At 34.2% G+C, this 21,014-nt stretch overlaps 1 protein-coding gene across 1 annotated transcript in view; it reads left to right on the top strand.

Moving 5' to 3' along the window:
- The window catches only part of CFAP47 (cilia and flagella associated protein 47), a 311,215-nt gene that overhangs the window by 245,753 nt on the left and 44,448 nt on the right, over window positions 1–21,014 (top strand). The window contains exon 57 of the mRNA XM_065651976.1: window positions 3,519–3,614. Within this exon, the coding sequence (XP_065508048.1) occupies window positions 3,519–3,614 (96 nt within the window). The remainder of the gene's footprint in view (window positions 1–3,518; window positions 3,615–21,014) is intronic.

The following is a 21,014-nucleotide window of genomic DNA, read 5'->3' as shown; positions in this document are numbered from 1 at the left end:
CCTACCAAGAACTGAACTTTGGTAGTCTCGAACTTGCTCTTCCACCAATTTCCTTCCCCCCCCCTTTATTTTGCTTATATCAGACTGTTAATGAGATGTCCAAAACTGAACATTATTTCAAGACCATTTACAGCCATAGGTTAGGGAGAAGACTGGATCTCTAACCCATGGTGTGATGATCTGCACTTTATTTTAATGTGTTTTGACATGAAGAGCCTATTTTTGTTCTAGGATCTCTCATAGCAGTGCAAGAACACACTTGGGAAAGTACAAGCTAATTAGGAATGTCAGTAATAATACTTCAGACATAACAGTAACAACCTTCTGTATGAGTTAAACACAATAATTTTAGTCTGAAATATAAAGTAGTCTTAGTTTATTCCTTAAAGAGAGCACCTAATCATTCTTAAAACCTGTTTTTTCCTGAAAAGTCTGAATGCAAAAAGTAAAAATAACCCTATCATCAGGTAACTCAAAGTCACAGTTGTTTTTGAATCCCATCTCTGAGAACAGCACTTAAAACTGTAGGTTGAGTAATTTAAAAATAAAGCCACTACCATTTTGAAATCTCCTAACTGATATTTTAGCATTAAACAAGTTACTAGAAAGCTTTCTTTTATTTAATCTTGCACTGCACTCCTCATGCTCATTGCCGGTGTTATTGGAGGCCAGAGAGAGGGCAGAATGGGGAAACTGACAGAAAGTAGCAAGTTAGAAGGCAGAATTAAAGGTTTGATTGATCTTGATCTTTACAAATTGTGTTTCAGACCAGGTGCCACTTGCTAAGAGAATTAGAAGTGGCAACAATGAAAACAGGGCATCTCAACTAAAGTGTACAAGCAATAAACATCAACATTTATAGATTTACTTAATGCTTTGAAGAAGATTACAGAAGTTATCTGTATCTTGTTTTTAAGTAACATTCCATAGGCAGTTTCCGCCCTAGATAGATGTGAAATTATGTTTAGAATTATGTAGTTGAAGAACTAAAATAGAGGTTAATTTGGAATTGTTATATCTGGACTATTTCTGAAGCTTTGTCAAACTCAAAAGCATTACTCCTCAGAAATGTTTCTTTCTGTGAATTTTGACTGATATTGTATCACAAACAGTCCTTTACTTTGGATTTTTCTAGAGCAAGTAAAACCACCCACTATCTAATGATTTGTGATGAAAAGATGAAATCTTGGACCTCCTAAAACCTGCTGTTTTCTTACTGAATTTAATAGCAATAAGTTTTCTTCCTAGGATTGAGATACATATCTGTGGTGTAAATCTGCAGCTCTTGTTCACATAAGCATTCCCAGCTACATTAAGAGAATTCATAGGAGTAATATTTATTTGACAACAGGTAAGTTTCCCCAATACGAGCCAATGATCAGAGCTACAGAGTACACAAACTCTCATTACAGGTGGTTTAGTGACCATTTGTCCATTTGTTCAGCTGCTTCAAGTTGAATGTTACTGCTCTTCTGTAAATACCACTATATAATATTTCTACTAAGAATTTATGGAAGTAACTAAACTGATTTAAATAATTGATAGTACTGAAATCTCCAGTATCAATCAGACCCCACAGAGTTCACCTGTATAAGAATTGTCCCTAAGTATTACTGTCTTATTAATACCTATAATGCTTTCTTTTGGTTGATATAATTTAATTTCGTGTTTTTAATGGTCCAAATGTATTTTGAAGTTTCAGGAAAAAATGTGCAACTGTTTTTTAGAGGATATTGACTTCGAAGTTTGAAGGGACGTGGTCAAATAAAAGATTAAGGCTACAGTGGTAATTAGGAATTGGATAAGGGAGGTAAATTGGTTCCTCTCTGGAATCCAGTGTTATCTGCAGTATCTAAACTAATATCTGTGCCAAGGTATAAGTTGCTTTTGATAAAGGTATGTGCACAATCATATTAAAATAGCTTTCTTATGTTGTTGATTATTAAATCTTACCTTATTTCCAAGATAAGTTTGCATGCACAGTAGCTTGGCCATGTATTTTTCCATGCATAGATTTCCAAAGTAAGGTTGCCACTTTTTAAACTTCCATGGCAAAATGTTTTCAGACTGCTTTTTCTGACTTTATTGTGCAATTGAACTGAATATTCAAAGGTAAGACTGATACTAAGAGTTATTTTTCTTTCAGGCAAAGGACATTGGACATAAGTATTACTGCATATATTTAAGTCAGGGTTAGACTGAAGTAATATAAATGTAAATAAATCTATTCTTTTCAAATCAGTTTTGAATGTGGTTAATCAGTTTAAAACTAGAGTGCTAATATAACTTTATGCTGATTTTGGCATTTTTTTCAAACCGTGATGTTAGCTACCAATTTAAAAAATCACATACAAAATATAAATGCACTTATGGACTTATAAATGCGTTTTTGAAACATTATGAAGCATGATCTAGTGCTTTTAATTTTATGCAGTAAAACTATTTTTCAGGGGGAAAAAAAAGTTTTCCAGAAATTAGTCAGCTAGTTCTGTGAAAATTATTTTTAGCTGAATATTTAGATGGATATAAAGAAAAAAAAAATAACAGATATTTTAAACTTTGGGAAACTATTCTAGTAGGGGAAATTTACAGTACTCATCTTGTTTGCATCACGGAGAAAAAAATAGAATTCCTTCAGAATAACTAGCATTATAGGGAAAGCTTTCACAATAGCCTCATTTCTGCCATTGCAGTATCTCAGGTCAAGAAAGATGGCAATATAGTTGCTTTTTTGATATATTAAATAGGTTGTGTAAGCTTTTCTTATGCACTCATCTTTTAACATTTGGAAAGGGCGCTTCAATTCTTAAAGTATTTCCCTACAGATGGTAAATTTCATTTTAAAGCTCTAACTTGGTTTCCAAAACCTGCAACTTTCTTTAGCAAGACGTCTTTGGCTGTGTGAAGAGCTCCAAAATCCTTTTATAAAATTGGACTTCAAACCAGCTTTTCCTATCTCATTTTTCATTTATCCACAACATTGACAGTAATCAGTGAAAACAATCAAAATAATGTCCAAATCCTCTGTCCCTATGAAGTAATTTGTTAGTTGATCCAGGAACTTGTCATCAAGAGAGCAATTCTTGTCCGCTACTGTTGTAGTACTACTGGTCCTAAACTTGTTTCTCTCAAGCTGTCTCTTACATGTTTCATATCACCATGGGCTTTCTTGGCCATTTGATTTTTTTTTTTTAATCTAGAAAATAGTTTCTTTTTTAAGCGTTAGATGCTATTTACCGAAAACATTTTAAACTTTGGGTTTTCCTGATGGTGTGCTATTTTATTTTAATTTTATTTAAGAACATCTTCATATTATATCTGTACTTATCTTCATTACAATGAAGAAAATACTGAGAGAACTTTTAAGCAAAGTGAAAAAAAAAAAAGCCCATGCGCTCACATTTGAGAAAGTTTTTTAAAGCCTCTCTCTGTGAAGCTCTTTTATTAGATAAATAGTTCAATTAATTTTGACTTGTAAATGAATTTCCCTGAATTACTATTTTTTAAATTATTTATAGATCAGGAGCAGTCCAGTTGTTATCTCAATGCATCTCTCCTATCCCAGTCCACCAGTAAGGAATCTGTTTTCCGTCTTCGGCTTGAACAACCACGAGGTATGTAATTTCTTGAGTTCTGCTTTGAATTTCTTTACAAGGTGTGATCTTTTATGGTCCCTGAAATCTAAAGTGTGCATAAAATTCCATGTTTTGATGAGTGCAGCTCGTCAGCTGATGCGTTGAATGTGATTCCTTGTGGAAACAAGGAATGTCAATGAAATTAGTTTTACTTAAAATTAAAAAGTAACAATCAGACACACATCCAGTAAAGTTCCTCTGCAGTGTGTATTGTTCATTTTTTTACAATTTTTTTTTTTCCTCACACCTGAAATTATTTTCTTGGACTTTTGAAATATGATTTCTTTTATAAACATCTTCCCATCAAAGCACAAATGTCATGTGTGAAGTGATGCTTATGTGTAAAAGAAACAAAACGGCTACAACTTGATCTCATAATAGGTGCTATGAGTATGCTATAAACAGGATGAACGAGCCCATATAGTAATGCAGTCTTGATATATTACTAGGAAAGGCTTTGAACAGAGTAAATCCAAATTAAAAAACCCACAGAAATGTTTATTAAACACTAGGTAGAAAAGCATCATTTGTTAAGATTTGTAATTAAATTTAAATTGAAAGGCTTCTTAAAAGCTATTTCAATGAGAAATGGTATGTTTTTGTAATAAGTGCAAATGCATACACTTGAAAAGTAGTATTTTAAATATATTTAAACTATTATCAACATATATTTTATCAATTTATCCTGCAACAAGTCAGTTTCCCTAAAACCTGAAGTATCAGAAAGGAAAAACATGTAATTGCTAAGAAATTTATTCTTAAAACAAAATATTACTAGTTCAAAGGAGAAAATGAAGAGGTAAGAAATTCCAAAAATAAATCAGTTAAGCATTTGTAACTGCTTTTACTTTTCACGGAATTAACAGAAAACAAAATGGGAAATAGACTTCACAGTTATTTGGTTCTAGATGTGCTTATCTTTCTCTTCAGAATTGCCTGTTCTTTCAACTGTTGCGGGGGGGGGGGTGTTTGTTTTTGTGGGGTTTTTTGTTTTGTTTTGTTTTCCCTAAGGTAATTTTTCTGTTTCAAATTACTGTTTTCTGTATTTTCCTGTGTTGTTCCTGATAATTCCAAATGTGGCAATAAAATCTAGAAACTATCTGGAAAGAATTAAACTATTTAGTTTTATTTTTTGAAGTAAATTTTAGATTATATTGCTAGTCACATCTGATCTGAGACAGGATACTAAAGGAGTGAATTGCCTTAAGGGTTGTAATTATACCAAAATTTATTTATGTCTGGTATATGATAGCAATTGATTTATTCAATTTATCTAGTGTTGTGGTAAAGCCTGGATGACCACAGAATTAGTGTATTTTAATCATTACAAGTTATTCATTTATAAAGTATAGGAGGTAGGTAGATTTCTGTATTTACACAGGATATTTAAATATTTTCCCTAATAATTATTTTAATAGATTACTTCTCAGATATGCTTTCTAATTTCAAAACAAATAGGTAAATTATTCATATCATAAATTATTTGCCAAGTAAAATTATGTTCCTTGCTAGTATCATACACAAATGTATGTGTGAGCATCCATTTCATGTTAACATACCTATCAGCATAAGCCATACCATTTACCTTGAAGAAATGGTATGTATCTCAAATTAAAGACCTGACTTAGAAAAATGAAATAAGGGTAAATTGTTTTCAATTTCATCAATAAATTTGCCATATACTGTGATTTTCCTGAAGATGTACTTGCACATCTTTATTTTGTAAAAGATGTTGCAGATCTTGCTGTTCCCAGCAAGGAACTGTTTTTGCTTTCTCTACTTGAAGCTTGCTATGCCTCAACAATATTTCTGGGTGATATAGAAGGAAGGATTTAGAATAAAAAGGAGATGTAAGAATTGATCTGGAGATCATAAGATTTTCTATATGTACATTTTACACAGGCATATATATAAGTTGTAACTGTTGTCATTATATTGTATTTATTTTTTTCACAGAAGCAGTGAGGAACTCTCCAAAACAGTCTGATTCATGTACATAGTTAAACTGACAGAGCAATCACTTGACAAAAATATTAGAGCAGCAAGGCAATCTTTATAAATTGTACTTTCCACTACTTATTCTTTTATATCTTAAATAGCTTCTTGATGTAAATATTTTGTTCGGAGGATTTTGCAGCCCAATCTACCTCGTTGGGAGTCCATAAGACTAGTGAATGAATGTGGTGTGTTTTGGTTTTTTTTTTTTTTTTTTTGCACGTGGTCTCACAAGTCAGAGACAGCAGAATCATAGTAAGAATCATTTTTATGGAAAACCTTTGTACTTCTTTTTTCCCTAAACTTAACAATAGATTAAATGTGGATTAGATGCAGGTGTTACTGCTTTACCACTCTTCCCTATAATGAAGAAAGTATGCTTTGAAAATGTGTTGGAACCAAATATTTTTCTTAGTTGACTTGCCAGAGTGATTGCTAGACCATTTAGAGCAACATTTATGCCTGTGTAAAAACCATGTGTGGTCCTAATTAATTACTTGTTTTTCCTCATTGAGTCTAAAATCTGAAGGGAGAAATTCCAAAATAGTGAGAGAGGCTGAGAATCTCGGAAACATTTTTTTCATCATATTTTTACAAAAAAAAAAAAAACAAAATACTAGCCATGCTGTGAAATTGTTTCGTGTTGTAGACTGCCCTTTTTTCCTGCCTTGGCTTCACAGTAGCAACATAAGTCTTCTAGAATCCTTGGTACTGTTTCCTGGTAACATAGACTGCATTACATCACCTGGTCCTAATACTGAGGCTATGATCCCAGTCATTGCAGTTTATGGCTTAGTTGATGTTCCAGGTGGTCAATAAACCTGTCTGTCATAAATGACTTGGCGTAGCATCGAACAAGAACAGTAAACGGGGCAGTTAGCTGAACCTAGTTTTTTATATATCTCCACATTTCAGCATAAGTTTTATATTTAGAAACGTCAGTCTTTTAAAGCTGTTACGTTACCTGTTCTGTGCTCCTCTCTTTTCCCCTGTTTTACTGAGATCTCTATGATTAGCTATTTCATTTTGCCTTCTAACTTTGCCTTAGTGTAGAATAGGCGTATTTATTAACTCTCCCAAGCACTTAGGAAGGAAAGATAAAATCTATTTGATAAATATATACACTGTTAGGGAGATATTTTCCAAAAGCTCCCTGCAGTTTTAAATCACTTAGATGGCAATCAAATTTGAGATACTAAAAGTCTGTGTTTACAGTTTGGAAGCATGTTACTATTATAGTTTCATATTTTTATTCAACAATATTTGAGAAAACATTTTAGTGTACTTTTAATGTGATGTACAGTCAACTATGATTATGGATAATTTGGTTTTTAAACTAATTTTACCTAAGAAATGGCATAAATTTTATTCAGGTTCTCAGGCCATTTTCCTGAAATATTAGATTTCAAGACTTCATTCTTTAATTATGTACTTATTTGCATCTACTTTTTTCTTTCAGTAATTCTGAATGCACAATCTGTTTTTTCTTGCGATTGCTTTCAAAGATGGAAAGACAATGAAACTAATGTACTTGATTTTCCTAGTTTTCTTAGCTCCTAGGAAGGCTCTGTCTCTGCCTCTTTTGTAATGCTTTTATTATCACAAAATGACTTGAAGAGATAGAAAAAAAAAAGAGGTGAAAAATAGTTCTCCATTGTAGCAGACTATTTTGAAATTATGTTGGAAAACGTTGAGCTGTCTTTTCCATGTTTTAACTGCATTCTGTGACCATGGTTTGCTCACTTATAACAGCAGAAATAATTTTACAATTTTATAACTTACATCAGAGGTTGTGTGAAGAAGTAGTCAATATTTATATAATGGATTCCTTAGGAAAGGAACATTCAAGCAATAAAAAGACTGAACAACCAGGTACATGTCTTACGCGATACTATCCTATAATAAACAGTTATTAATAATGGAATTAACTGCCTTAGAAGGACACACACACACACTGAGGCCTCATCGCAAACCAAAATGAAGTTAGGATAATTAGGAAATTAACTTTAAAAAAAAAGTAGTTTCCTTTTTTTTAGGGTTTTATGTTCAAGATTTCCTTCTTTTTGGCACACATTTTCACAGAGAAATGGAAGGAATTTGAGTTCCATTGAAATGCTGGAGGATTCAGGTGCCAGATTTTCTTTGAACTTCCTTAATCTAAAAGTATTTTCTGTTTTATGTATTCAAGTCTTCCTTCTTTGTGATTAACTTTTGCTACTTTAGTTTTGATTTTCTTTCATTAATGTTATTGCCTTCGGTGAATTTTTACCTTTTGAAACTATCAAGTTTCACTTTTCTGAGTAAAACTGTTCAACAGTTGTACTATTCATCAGTAGTTCATAAGCTGTGGTACTTTAATTACTTGTACCACAGAAGATGCATTCAGGTATTGTACAGCCTAGTATAAGTCAAAAGCTGCCCGTCAGTGAGAGCGACCTCTAATGCCTGTGGTGCAGATGCTAACACATGGAAAAAAAAGTTCATGGTGCTTGATTTAGGTTTTCTTAAACATCTTCAAGATAGTGTAAATAACCTCTAGTCCAGATTTATTTGCAAGGAAGCTTTTTAAGTTGAATGTAGAGAGACAGCTTTCTTATTGTATAGTAGCCACAATAAATAATACTGTATTTGAGCACCTAATACTAAATTTGAGACTGTTACCTTTTGTAAACCGTCAGCTGGTGTTTTTCCTTCCTCTGAAGTGTCATCATGGAACTCAGAAGCTTGTACAGATGCAGATTTCCTTTGTGAAACTTTCATCAGAAGCGAAGGCATGAGACTCCTTCCTACTCCATGTACATGGCAATTTCCTGACTGCTGAATCACCCTGGCTTACCTCTCCCTGTCAGGTGAAACCAGGTGAAACCATTACTTCAGCTGGACAGGGTGCTGGGCCGCCTTGTCTAGACTGTGCCAGATGATCCTTGTGGTCCCTTCTGATCTGGTATTCTGTGAATCCGTGATTATAAGAGAGTAGTGTTCTCATGTTAGAGCTGACGGAGAAGAATGCTTTCTTTAAAGAGGTGTCGGTACTAGGACATGACGTGGCAACACAACAAGTGATGGAGTCTAAGCCATATTTATCTCTGGAGCGATACGCTGGCAAAGCCAATGCATTCCAGCTGGTGGCATTCTTGTGTGCAGGTTGTCTCTACTATCAGCATGGGAAGCCTTGGAGAGGTCTCTAAAGTCACAACACATTCAAGACCTTCCTCATGAGGAGAAAATCAGTAATCAACAGGGAACTTTTTGTGTTCCATTTTAAGGCACTTCTGCAAACCGACCATTTAAATAAATAGCTGAGAAATCCGTGCTCAAAAATATCCTTGCAGGAAAGCCTAGTTACAGGCAGTGGGAATGATAGTGTTGAGGAATTATATGCTTTTCAGCACTGAAACAAGTGTGCTTGATGTGTTGGTACATCAAAACACGAAATATTCAAATACAATGAACAATAAAACTTGGAGATTTTTCTTTGTACTTTTCTGGAATGTCTTCAAGCCACATTTTATATATATTTATAGGCTCTTTTATATGCACTCTTTTTACATTTGAGTTTTACTTTGTTTACAAATTATATGATGTGAACATATATTTATATGTTTTTGCAAATATAGGCGACTGTTTTAGTATAATAACTTAAAGTCAATTAAGTGAAAGGCAGCACTGTAAGACTAAGCAGAAAGTCCTCATTACTGTTCTTTTAAGAACAATCACTTGAAGTTAAGAAGTAGAACAGTACATTCCCTTGACTATATAAGCAAATGATTTCAGCATGTTCTCTTGATGTTGCAAAAAGAGAGACAGGAACAAAGATATTCAGGATGCAAGTAAAAGAAGGGAAGATATCAGAAACCCATCTTTTGCATAGTCTCATGCAAATCCGCATAAGACTTCCCATGTGGATTTATCATGGAAAACAGATTTTCAAGCTACAATTGCCTCACAGATTTAAGCTAGGCCATGCAGTAGGTTTCATCAGAATCTCATGATTTGTTACGGAGCATCCAAGAGTATAGCACTTCAGAGCATTTAAACTATGCAAATTGGCCTCAGGGAGGTTGTTATTTCACATTATCTTACCCTATTTGCCTATTTAAAAATGTCTGCTGTGTTTTAGAACTTGATAAGAAATTATCTCCCTCAATTTCAATAAAACTAGAAAATGAAAAGATGATTAATTGTGACTTAGAATAGCATATTGCTGCTAATCTGTTTGATAACAGCTGTGGATGGACAAGATGGAGCCAGAATGTGTCCTTGAATAAGACAGAACTACTTACTTGCTCCACTCCCCTTTTCCTAGTTCTTGCTTCTAGTCTTCACCTCTTTTGGTAATTAACCCAGTGAAGACTCCGGAGACACAGATGTGTTTCATCCTATAAATTAACTAGGAAGTCTATGTCGAGTTCTAAATTGGCTATAAAATATTATCTGCAGTAATCTTTTGTTTCCAGCCACACAAGCACAGTGGGGAAATTACCAGCAGCATCAATCAGTTGTTTCTTGAGCAGCAGAGCTAAAGCAGCTTGATTTTCTAGACTTCTATCTTATATCCATTTTTCCTGTCCTCTTCTGCTCTTGGAATAATCACAGCATGTCTCTGTCTCCCATTAATTCATCTGTGCAAGGCCCTTCCACGTTCATGCTCCATCCTAAATACACACTAAGGACGAAGTTTCTCCCTTCCCTAAACTGCTTAGTAATTTCCCACCTGAGAACTACAAGTGTTGAGTCTGCAGTAGCTTTTCTTCATTTGTGTTTCTAGGTTGACATTCCTTATCTATCCAGCTGCTTTGTTCCAGAAAGCATTGAAGGAGTGTTGGAGATCTATGTCTAACTTTGCTGAAAGTGGACAGAAGACTAAAAAAAGAAACAAACGCATGGGCCCCACCACCCCTCCCACCCTGCCTAATGTTATTGATATTAATAGCAAAATGTATGGAAAAACAATTACATAGATTTTTTTTTTTTTCCAAAAGATAAGACTAAAAACAGTTACAGAGTTCTTGAAAACATTACCTTAATATACTGTATTTTTAAATGAGGAGGTATATGTAGGAAAGAAATTGAACCTCTTTTGTAAGAACTTTTAGAGATGGAAGATCATTATAAAATTTGGTGGTTTTTACAAGATGATCTGAGTGATCAATGGGAAGAAGAGCTACTTAGTTTGAACTTCAATTTCTTTTTTTTGTTTAATTTGTTTTAATCTATTCTGTCCAGGAGAGAAAAGACAATTTAAACTGATCTGTAATTAACTGTCTGGGGCACAGATTTTATTTTAAAGCATAAATACTAGAAGGCAGCATTGAAATTAAGCTTTCAACTTTGAAGTTTTATGCCTTAAGAGTGCTTGATAATTACACTGTTGAATTAATGGTCTTTTTTTTTTCCTACACTGAGCAGAACTCTTTTGTAAAAAATTTTCATTGTTTTTTTTTTTTCTTTTGGTCAGTGAAGAATAGGTCTCAAATGTAAGACAAAACCTAGAGAAAATCAGATTCTATAAATAGTATGCATTCAGTAGCTAAACAACAATTTTTACCCACAGTGCTAACAGAATTCTTCTCAAGATAGTGGTTCACGTTGTAAAGTCAGTGAACTCTTAAGACTTTTCTTAATCAAAATTTGATTTACCTGGCCTGCAGGAGCATTGTGTACTTTAGCTTCACTTTAAAAATTTTATTTCCCAAGTGTTAACTTTTTATATATCTATTTCAGTATGATGTTCCCTACTCTGACCCTTTCTTTCTCATCCGAAGTAGCATCTTGGAAGTCCAGGATTCAGTGCCAGTGTGAGGGGTCACTGGGCACAGGTATTTAGAAGACAGCTATGAGACTTTTTCTGCAAACCCTTGGTACTTTGTGTAACTGCTATCTTGAGGAACTGCGAACAGCAGGAATGTGGCTGAGTACTCTTTTGGCTTTCAGTATAATGTAGCACAGCCCTTGGTATGTTACACAGGAGTATCTCTTTTTTATCTTGTGTTTGTGTAAAACCCCATCACACAAGTCAAACTTAGGCAATCACTGCTACTTGCAGGCTGTTCTGACTTGATATTAGGCAGCAGCTGACACCCAGCCACCCACACAAAAGTCTGTTCTCTCCAGTGACTCCGTCCAGTAGCTGGCACTCGGGCCAGTTTGAACTTTGCTAGTGTTCAGCTCACACAGAGGCTCAGGATAGGGAGAGAACTTACATAGAAGATAGACACAGGATTTAATAAGAGTATAAGATAGAGATCAAGCCTGAGTTGTTGTCAGACAGTTTATTGGCCAGCACCTGCTTACACAATTGGCATCTTTTATCCTCTCTTGCCTTTATTCTCTCATGCTTGTTCCTCCCTCATCCACTTCAGTCTGTCTCTTTTCCCTCTTATGTTCTCTCCCCTAAACATACTATAATAAGTTTTGTGCACACTTAAATAATATGTTTGGTTCTATGGTAGAGTTTGTGGTTAATTGAAATAATAGCTGCATTCAAAAGTCAGAAAAATTATTCCTGATATGGAAAGATGCATTTGATTTTTTCAGTTCTGACTAATGGATGAATCTCTTGATATTTGACTATATCTGTTTTCAGATGTGTAAGCCAATCCCTAAATAGCAAAGAATTTAAATTTAAACATCTGCTTCAGTTGCACTGAAATGACAAGAAATGTAAATGTGTAGGTTTGGCATGTATTCTAATTGCTGTGGTATGAAGTGAGGTGGGCTTATTTGTGTGTTTAATTATTTTGATAAATATTTTAGTATGCCAATATCTATATGTTCACCTCAAAGTTATGTATTTCTCCTTGCTTATAAGATATAACCTGGATCAATAATATGTAGCTCCACTTTTTAAGAACTGTTCTCTGTATGGGAGGAATAATTTAATTAAAATGAACATCATGTCCTTAGTACTCTACTGCTTTAATTCTCTTCCCTAGATATTTTGTCATACTATTACTAAGATTAACAAGTTATTCAAAATATTTTTTTATGGGGGAGATAATAAATTATTCACATTCTCAGTAAATATTGATATCTTGCAGTTACCAGGGGGAACTGGATTCCCTGATTTACTTTTCTGTCACAAAGCCTGAATTACTAGGCAGGGCCTATTTTGGTTTGATAAAGCCACTGGGATCATACCTGCCTGAGTGTATTTGCAAAAAGAATGCATATCACTAATACCTCTTTCCTCTTCAAATAAGTGTCAGTAAAAATTGATTTAATTTTCTCATCTGCCTTTCATGATGCATACAGGACCTTATTTTTCAGCTTTCACAATATTTATGCTGAAACGCTTCCTGTTTACATGAAGATCATGTTGATACCTTCAATCATCAACATCAGTAATGATTTTGCAGCTTGCAATAATATTTAGGTATAAGCAATATTTATTTCTTTAAATGCTTCACTGATACCAAGCTAAAAAACCACCCAAACCCTGGACCAACCCAGGAAAAAAAGAATGTGGGTACTACTGCTGTGTTTGCCATGTGCGAAAGAGGAGGACATCGTTGAACTGCAACTCAGTCCTTGCCTCTGTTTTAATGTGATCCTTATCCTGCTCACAAATCAGAGTATATAAGCCAAAGAGGGAATTTTAATATTAAGTATAGGACATAATTTTGGTATTCTTAGGGAAATGCAGAACAAAGATTTATTTTACAAATAGATTAAAAGTGTTTGAATCATGACCTTTACTATTACAAGGAGTAATATCTCCAGTATCACCACTGAAGTATGCAACACAAAATTCTTAGTTGAAAGTGAGAGTTTATGTTAACAACATACCTAATATGCTTTATTACATTCATAGTAATTTGGTCTAGTATCATCTTCTACTGAGTGGAGGGATATTTAACTTATTTCTTTTCATGGTAATGATGTCTTCCAGGGTGACACAATGTTTAAAGGCTTATGAGAACAAAGTTGGAAGAGTGTTTGACTTTCTGGGACTCTTCTTGCTACGACATTAATTTTACTATGCATTAATTTATGCCCAAGCATATGTTATGTTATTACTGTTAATATGCTATTTTGGGTAAAACCTGTATTTGCAAAAATAGTTATAACCTTTAAAATTTAAGTAGGTAATGAAAGTGCACTGATACTTAAGTACTTAAGTACTTCCCATATTGCGTGTTGTTAAGGTACTTTATAATTTTATTTTCACCAATCTCCACTTACTTGAGGGAAGGTATTTAACACTGTATTCATTTTAGTGCAGAGAAACGGAGGTATAGGTGTACTAAAATTTTCACATACTAAAGCCATAACTGTTTCAAAATAAAACCTAGAGGCTTGAAAGGTAAGCAAATCCTCTGTTCTCATAGTTGTTTGGTGAAGCATTTGGAAAACAATTTTCATACAAAGCCTAAAAGAAGACTTAGAAAGCATACTATTCTACACACTGTCAAGAAGTCCATGAAGCTCCCTGATGTGACTCAGTTTCTTTTATCTGTAAATTGGAACTATTAACATCCTCCTTAAGGTTTGAAACTCAGTCTAATTAACATATGAGAGTTTTTTGTAATAGATTAACTTATTAAATGCAAATCCTGTTTTCTGATTGCCTTGTTTGCCTGCTTGTGTCATACGAATGCTAACACGCAATATCGTTTTGTACATTGACTTGAAAACTATGGTATTGCAACAACCTTTGATGTTGAATTGTCTTTTATCTGATTGCTTCACAAGCACTTAAATCCCCTATAAATTGAATCATTTTCTCCTTCATATAGATATTAAGATAAAACAAAGGTTAATAGCCTATTAAAATTTATATCTATTAATTACAGGTACCACTGCCTTTTTCACAAGAAATACCAATAATGTAAGATAATCTCTGAGGTCTGCTGACATTTTTAATACCTCTTCTACATACAACCAGCAGAAACCACAAGCTGAATAGTATGCGGTCCTGCTAGAGGCTGTTACAGTTCATTTTTTCCAGCCATTGTATACAATTCTCTCTTTTCTGTTAAATGGGAAAATAAGAAGTTGATTGTTGGAAAGAACTGTTATTCAGACCTGTATGAATAACACATTAAGTTTTCTACATGCACAAACAAGCAATTCAGTTTTATCACATGCAGTAGCACAAGACCACAATAGGCAATATAATACCATGTCAGTAGCAGTTGAGGAAATTTTGGATGATCCTTATCTCTCCAGCTTCCTTTACAGCTCTTCAAGTGTAAAATCACCAACTGTATCACATTAGTCTTCTTATTGATTTGTCCTTTTTCCAAATCAAGAATGACTTTTTATTTTATTTTTGTTCCTTGGATCCACAGACTTACCTAATTATCCCAACTCTGAATTAAGTGGAAATACTTTTTTTCCCCACTTTTTGGTACCTCTGCCTGTTGTTGATTAGAGAGATACAGTTTTTTTTCCCTGACTTCTTGAAGCCTATTTATTTATAGTCCCCCCATTTGGTGTACAATGTCAGTTAGCCTGTGTTACCTTCCACAGAAGTTGTTAATCTTTGCAACACAAGCAATTTTAAATTATTCAAGATGAGAGTGAGAGATTCAGTGATCCCAAATTGTTTAGTTCATCAGAGGGAATTTTGGTGGCAAGTCATTTGTTCTACCTCAGTAAAACCCAGGATGTTGGTAATGAAGAGTGTTCACTCTCTCAGGAATTTGGCTAAATTTAAAAAAAAAGAATAAGCAATGATGTTCCTTTTTCTTCCTTCCTGAATCAAAAGAAAAAACTTGTGTCTTACTAAGAACTGAAAATGAGCAGTTCATGCAAAAATAAGTAAAAGCTAAGTTGTAGACATTTGTTCAGTATTTCCTATGAAAATGTTGATGTTGGTAGTCATCTTTCCTCCTGAGTTGTGGATTACATATAATTTCCATTTCTGGATTCACACAGATGTGCAGGATGTGCAGCAGCCACCTTTGTTCAGAAACACTGCAGCTCCCATTTACCATTGAGTCATCCAAAGCCTGTCTTCTGTGCCAGTACAATTCAGAATCACCCTGACACTGTCAAGTAATTTGAGTCCTTGGTCCTTTCCAGAATATCTTAATAGGAATTCCAACTTTTAGTGGCATCTTCTCTCATTTTTTTTTAATCTTCCATCATAGCAAGTCTTTCCAGTCCATTTGATGTGCCACATATCTGTGAGTTTTTTTCTTTTTTTTTTTTTCTTTTTAAACCTTATTCACACAATATGAAACAATGCACAATCCAAACCCAAGAACTGCTGATTGTCTTTATGGCTCGAAACTCATGGCACATTTCAGCTACCACTCAGAAAACCAAGAACATTTTAATAAATATCATAGTAACCACAGGAATTCAGGGGATAAAGGATTATGAGACTTTAAGTCTTAATAAAATTTAAATATGATCTGTATCTATACTCGAGTCTGACAGGTGAGTAGCTATGTGCCAACATGTCCCAGACCTTCGCAATGGGGCTAAAATATTTTTGAACATATATCTAAACTGATGTGTCCTTATGTGGTACAACTGAATAGCAGAGGTGTGCATAAATAACGTGTGAGACTGCACTGACAATAAGAGATGATTTTGTGTAGACATGAGGATTTTCAGAGTTTGAAAAATAAATTATTTTGTAGTTTGAGACCTACGGACCTAAGTCAAGCACAGTATGTATGGGTTTTGTCAGAAAACATTACTTGTTAAAAAAAGAACAAGCCAGTGTGAATTACCAGTTTGGCCATAAAAATCCAAAATGTCTCTGAAGTAGAAAGGCACTTGACAGCTAAACATTGTTTCTTGCTAAAGGATATTGCTGATGGTTTTTTTCTTTACTTCTTCTAGGAACGAATTACTATTCTGTGCTAGTCTTGATAAATTCTGGAGCAGGTTTTGTATGACAATGGCAACAGTCAGTATTCTTTAAATTGTCATACTGAACATACGATTATTGGCCTCTATATGAGGCTGCTGCAGTTAAATCAGTGCTCACTCCTAGAACTATAATAAAATCTAATAGCAATGACATCCTGGCCATTATTTGACTTAATTTTCTCCTGCACCAAGGAAGTAATCCAAATGACTTGCTAATAAATGTAAAAGAAATAAAGTTTCTTTGTCTTCTCTGAGGGATTTTCTTTTCCTACATGAAGTTTTATAAATTGAGTCCTGACACCTTATTTTCAGAGTGCATGATTTTTATTTTTTTTCCTTTTCACTTGCATAACGCCACAAGAAACATCTTGAAGTCATAGGTAGCATTAGGAAGAGAAGACTGCTTGGTTTAAGTACAAAGTTATCGATTGCTGTAGTTGATAATGTGTCATATTCTATTTCTGTGGAAAGTCCACAATACATCTAAAACCAAATAAGCAAACAGAACTGTTTTGCAGCTGGTATTACTTTATATGTGTAGCATATAAAACGCAGCAGAAACAAGGTTTTGAAATGTTTATTTTGCTGTCTGAGAGGAAGAAAGTACTCAAAACTGTGAAACAAGACTTCTATAGAGAGAACTTGAGGGCGCTAGATGTCTCAAGCCTTGAGGATATTTTCTGAATATATCAGCTCCTGGCTAAAACCCAAATGCTTCCGTTACATTGTAGCAATATTCTGGCTAACCTTTGAATATTTTATCTATAAGGACAAGGACAAAGAAAGTTGATATGTAAAGCTATGAGTAGAAGAAAAGTTTTGGTATAAGTGGACAACTTTTAGAATAGGCATTGCCACATGTTGGGTGTTAGGATGGTAGATACAAAACACAGTGGGCAAAAGGGTATGTAAGTGGAGAAAAATTTTCTTGTTTATCTAGTTTGAAAGGCTAATAAAAGGTATTGTTAATACAGTTACAATACTACTACCATTCATAACCAACAATAAGACAGAAAAGCCTCTGTTAACTAGTTGAAATCATTACGCAAAAAATCTTTCCTATTATTTACCCTTTTTTTTTTTCCTGATGTAATGCTCATCTTTCTGGCGTCCTCTGGGTCTTAAGCTTGACAGCATCAGTCCTCCCCAGGTGCAGAGGTTGGATGGGGGTGTCAGAGGGCTGTCAATGCCCCAACTTCTTTGCTTGCTTGCTGGTAAAGTGTTCATTCCTCAGCAGTTTTGGGATTTGTTTGGATTTATTTTTATGCATTATCTTAATACAGTCTAAGCGAATTTTCTCTTTACTGGTTCTCTATTATTCAGTTGTCTATTCTCTGCTTTATCTAAACTCTTTTAACAAGATTGTATATCAAGTACCATCCTATGTTTACACTCTTGCAAACAATTTTTTGTTCTAGTGTCAGACAATTCAATCTGCACAAATGTTTACTCATATCCCTATAAACTGAAAATATCCTAATTCAAACCTGACTGCTAAACGATTGCTATCATAAATAAAAGAAGCTAAAATCAACTTATGCCAAGACAAATATCCTTAGACCCTGCCTTGCAAAGCCACTAAATAGCCTTTTAATTGTAATGTAAATAAACCATATTTACTGGGTTAAAGAAGTGTTCCCTCCAGTAGGAATCATAATACTACTAAGGGAAGTGTTTAGCTATGAAATACATGAAATAAATGTAGCATATTGTCGGTTCTGTCATTCACAGAACTACTTATTTATGGCACAAGCCAGATCAATGGGCAAAATTTAGTTTTCAAGAGGGATTCTTCTTACCAACTTTGTCTGTTTTCTTGACTACTAAGAAACAAAAAACCAATGTAGAGCTCAATTCTACCTTACTACAGAAACCTGTATACCTTGAATGATAAAGAGTATAAATATGAGACTATGTAAATGCATACCTCAGGAAATATATGTATATATGACTCACAGTGGACAATACTAGCTAAACTGGCTGTTTCAAATGTTTATAAACTTATGTCAAGGATACAACTTTGAAAAAGGCCAAAGTGCTGAATAATCATTCTATCCCATTTACTTAGAAAAGTTGGTTGGAGACATACACACGTATGTTTCCAGTTGCTGTCTGCTGTATGAAGTGTGATATGTCTCCTGGAAACTTGTAAGAAGCAGTACAATTTTCAGTCGTATATAAAAAGTAGAAGGATACACCAGTGTCATCACTGATTTCACAACACTTTGCAGATTTTTATTAAATCTGCCATAGCTTTAGAACTTGACTGTGCTTTCAGAGATTGGACTAAGAGATACGTATATCTAGGAAAAGTTTAAAATGAAAGTAAAAATATATCTGTCAAAAATAATCAGATTTTGACATATGTCAAAAATTCAACTATGCCTGAACTGAAGCAATTACTGTTTCCTTTCAACCATGGACTCAAGCCATTTTTGTGTGTGTTTGGGTCTAGAAAAAGATTAAGAGAAGGGGAAGCTGTCATAGTCTTATTTGCTAGTACTTTATCTTAGGATAACATAAACTTTCAAAGAGAAAGGATGAAGTCTGGTGTGGGTTTTTTGTGGCTGGGCACTAAAAAGAAAGTCACACTTGTTTACAAAGCATATGACGTTTCTCCTGTGGCTCTTACATTTTCAAAATATTTATGTAGTTGTTTTCTAGTTTTTGTTAATGTTTGAGGCAAGTTATTAAGTGCTGGTAGACTGTTTTGTTATATACAGAACACAGTTAATTCACTGTAGTAGAGGGGCAGAGAGAATGAGTGGGCAGTGAGGCAGAACATATAAGATCCCATTTCTAAACAATATGACTGTCTATCCCTCCACTCACCCCACCAATCTTTCTCCACCCACACTGTGTTTTTGGTCTTTCTTCTATTTCATTATTTATCAATGAATCTCTCTTGAGAATATCAGAATTATATTTAAATGTGTGCAGAAATAAAATGAAAATTTAGTTAAGGAAGGACCAAGTGACCTAATGTTGCTGAGTTTTTATTTGTCTGGTTTTTAATGTGTCACAAATAGTATCATTCAGAGAAAAGGTGTATTTTTTTTTTCTCCCTTTAACTTTGCAGTATGCCTTCTGCTTTCCGTGACTTCAAATCTAGGATATTATTGTGCTGCAGACCTTTATATTTTGGATGCCTGGATGATCTTACAAAATTTTATCAACATAAAGTTGTCATCAGGGAAATAAGCATGATGAACAATTTTCAAATGTATAAAATGGTCAAAGGAAGATAGAATAGATCTACTGTCTATCAGAATATCGGAGTGAAAAAATATATTTGGAAGGAAAATCAAGAGGATCTGCCAGTCCGCCATAAAGTTTTAGAAAAAGTGTTGGACCACAGGATAATCAGAAATCTTTTACTACTCTTATTCCTGATTGTTATTCTTCAGTCCGTACTCTTATCTCTTTGGCTTCCCCTCTGCCAGATGACTTTCATATAATGAAGTCTGGCCTCCTCCACTGCTCTCTGCCATAGCATCATTTTGCAAGTTACTTTCTGTGCCTGCTATTCTTTTCCTGGTCCTTTGGGTGTTTTGTTTGTTTTTCCAGGTCTATTGCTCACAATTCCCTGTCTTTACAATAATTTTCTTTCTCTGATGCATGTCTTATGTGTTGGTCTGCACTACTGTTCAAACTTGCTCTCTTCCTCTTCTCATCTTGTACCATTCAGATGTGTCTTTCCTGATGTGCTGTTTGACTGGATTTCTGTAAAGTGAACCCAAAGTCCATCGTCACAGCACCTCTGAAGGGAAATTGCAGAGATATCCCATGCTGCCAAGACAAATGCAGAAGATAACAGCAGAGATGAAAAATGTAATTGAATGTGGCATGTATATGAATGTCAGGCTTTTTTTTTTTTAATGTAACAGGTGTGTAACACCTACCCAAAGTCAAAGTTACAGGTACCAGAGTTTCAGAGATAAGAGGGATGTTCTGTGATAAACCAGTTTAGGAGGTTGCATAATTTCTGTATTACTGCAGAACACTCTTACATCAAATTTGACAAACACATACGTGATGGAGACTTTGTTCTGAATTATATTAAGCGATAAGCTTGTACTGAGGGTTTAAAAAAAATATTGTCTATTTATCCTCAATAAGAAAGTGTGATCTTCATGATCTCAATTACATGTATTTTTTAAAGCTTTCCCAGCGTTAACAATCTCAAGTGTAATTTTTCTTTTTTATTTATCACCAAATAAGTGAATTACTGTACTCAGAAACATTTTCTTCCCTCAGTGTGCTTGACTCTTTTAAGCTGAGTTTTTACTGCAATGATAAATAAATGTTATTTCTGTCAAGATAATAGTTTTAATTTTGGCTGCAACTGCACTATAGGCTATTAGTGAGAGAAGGATAATGTTATAAATGAAAGGGAAACTTTATGCTTGGCCTTTTAGACATGCTTCGTTTAAAAACAAAATAAATTGCATTAAATGAAACAACATATTTAATTACAGAGCCCTGTTCTCAATCCATTTATTTTAATCTAAATAGCAAATGTTTAACTTGTATCCATTATTTTGTACCAGAAAG

The sequence above is a fragment of the Caloenas nicobarica genome, chromosome 1 (assembly GCF_036013445.1).
Source record: "Caloenas nicobarica isolate bCalNic1 chromosome 1, bCalNic1.hap1, whole genome shotgun sequence".
In the NCBI taxonomy this organism is placed as follows: Eukaryota; Metazoa; Chordata; class Aves; order Columbiformes; family Columbidae; genus Caloenas; species Caloenas nicobarica.
This window is presented reverse-complemented; position numbering and strand designations above follow the sequence as displayed.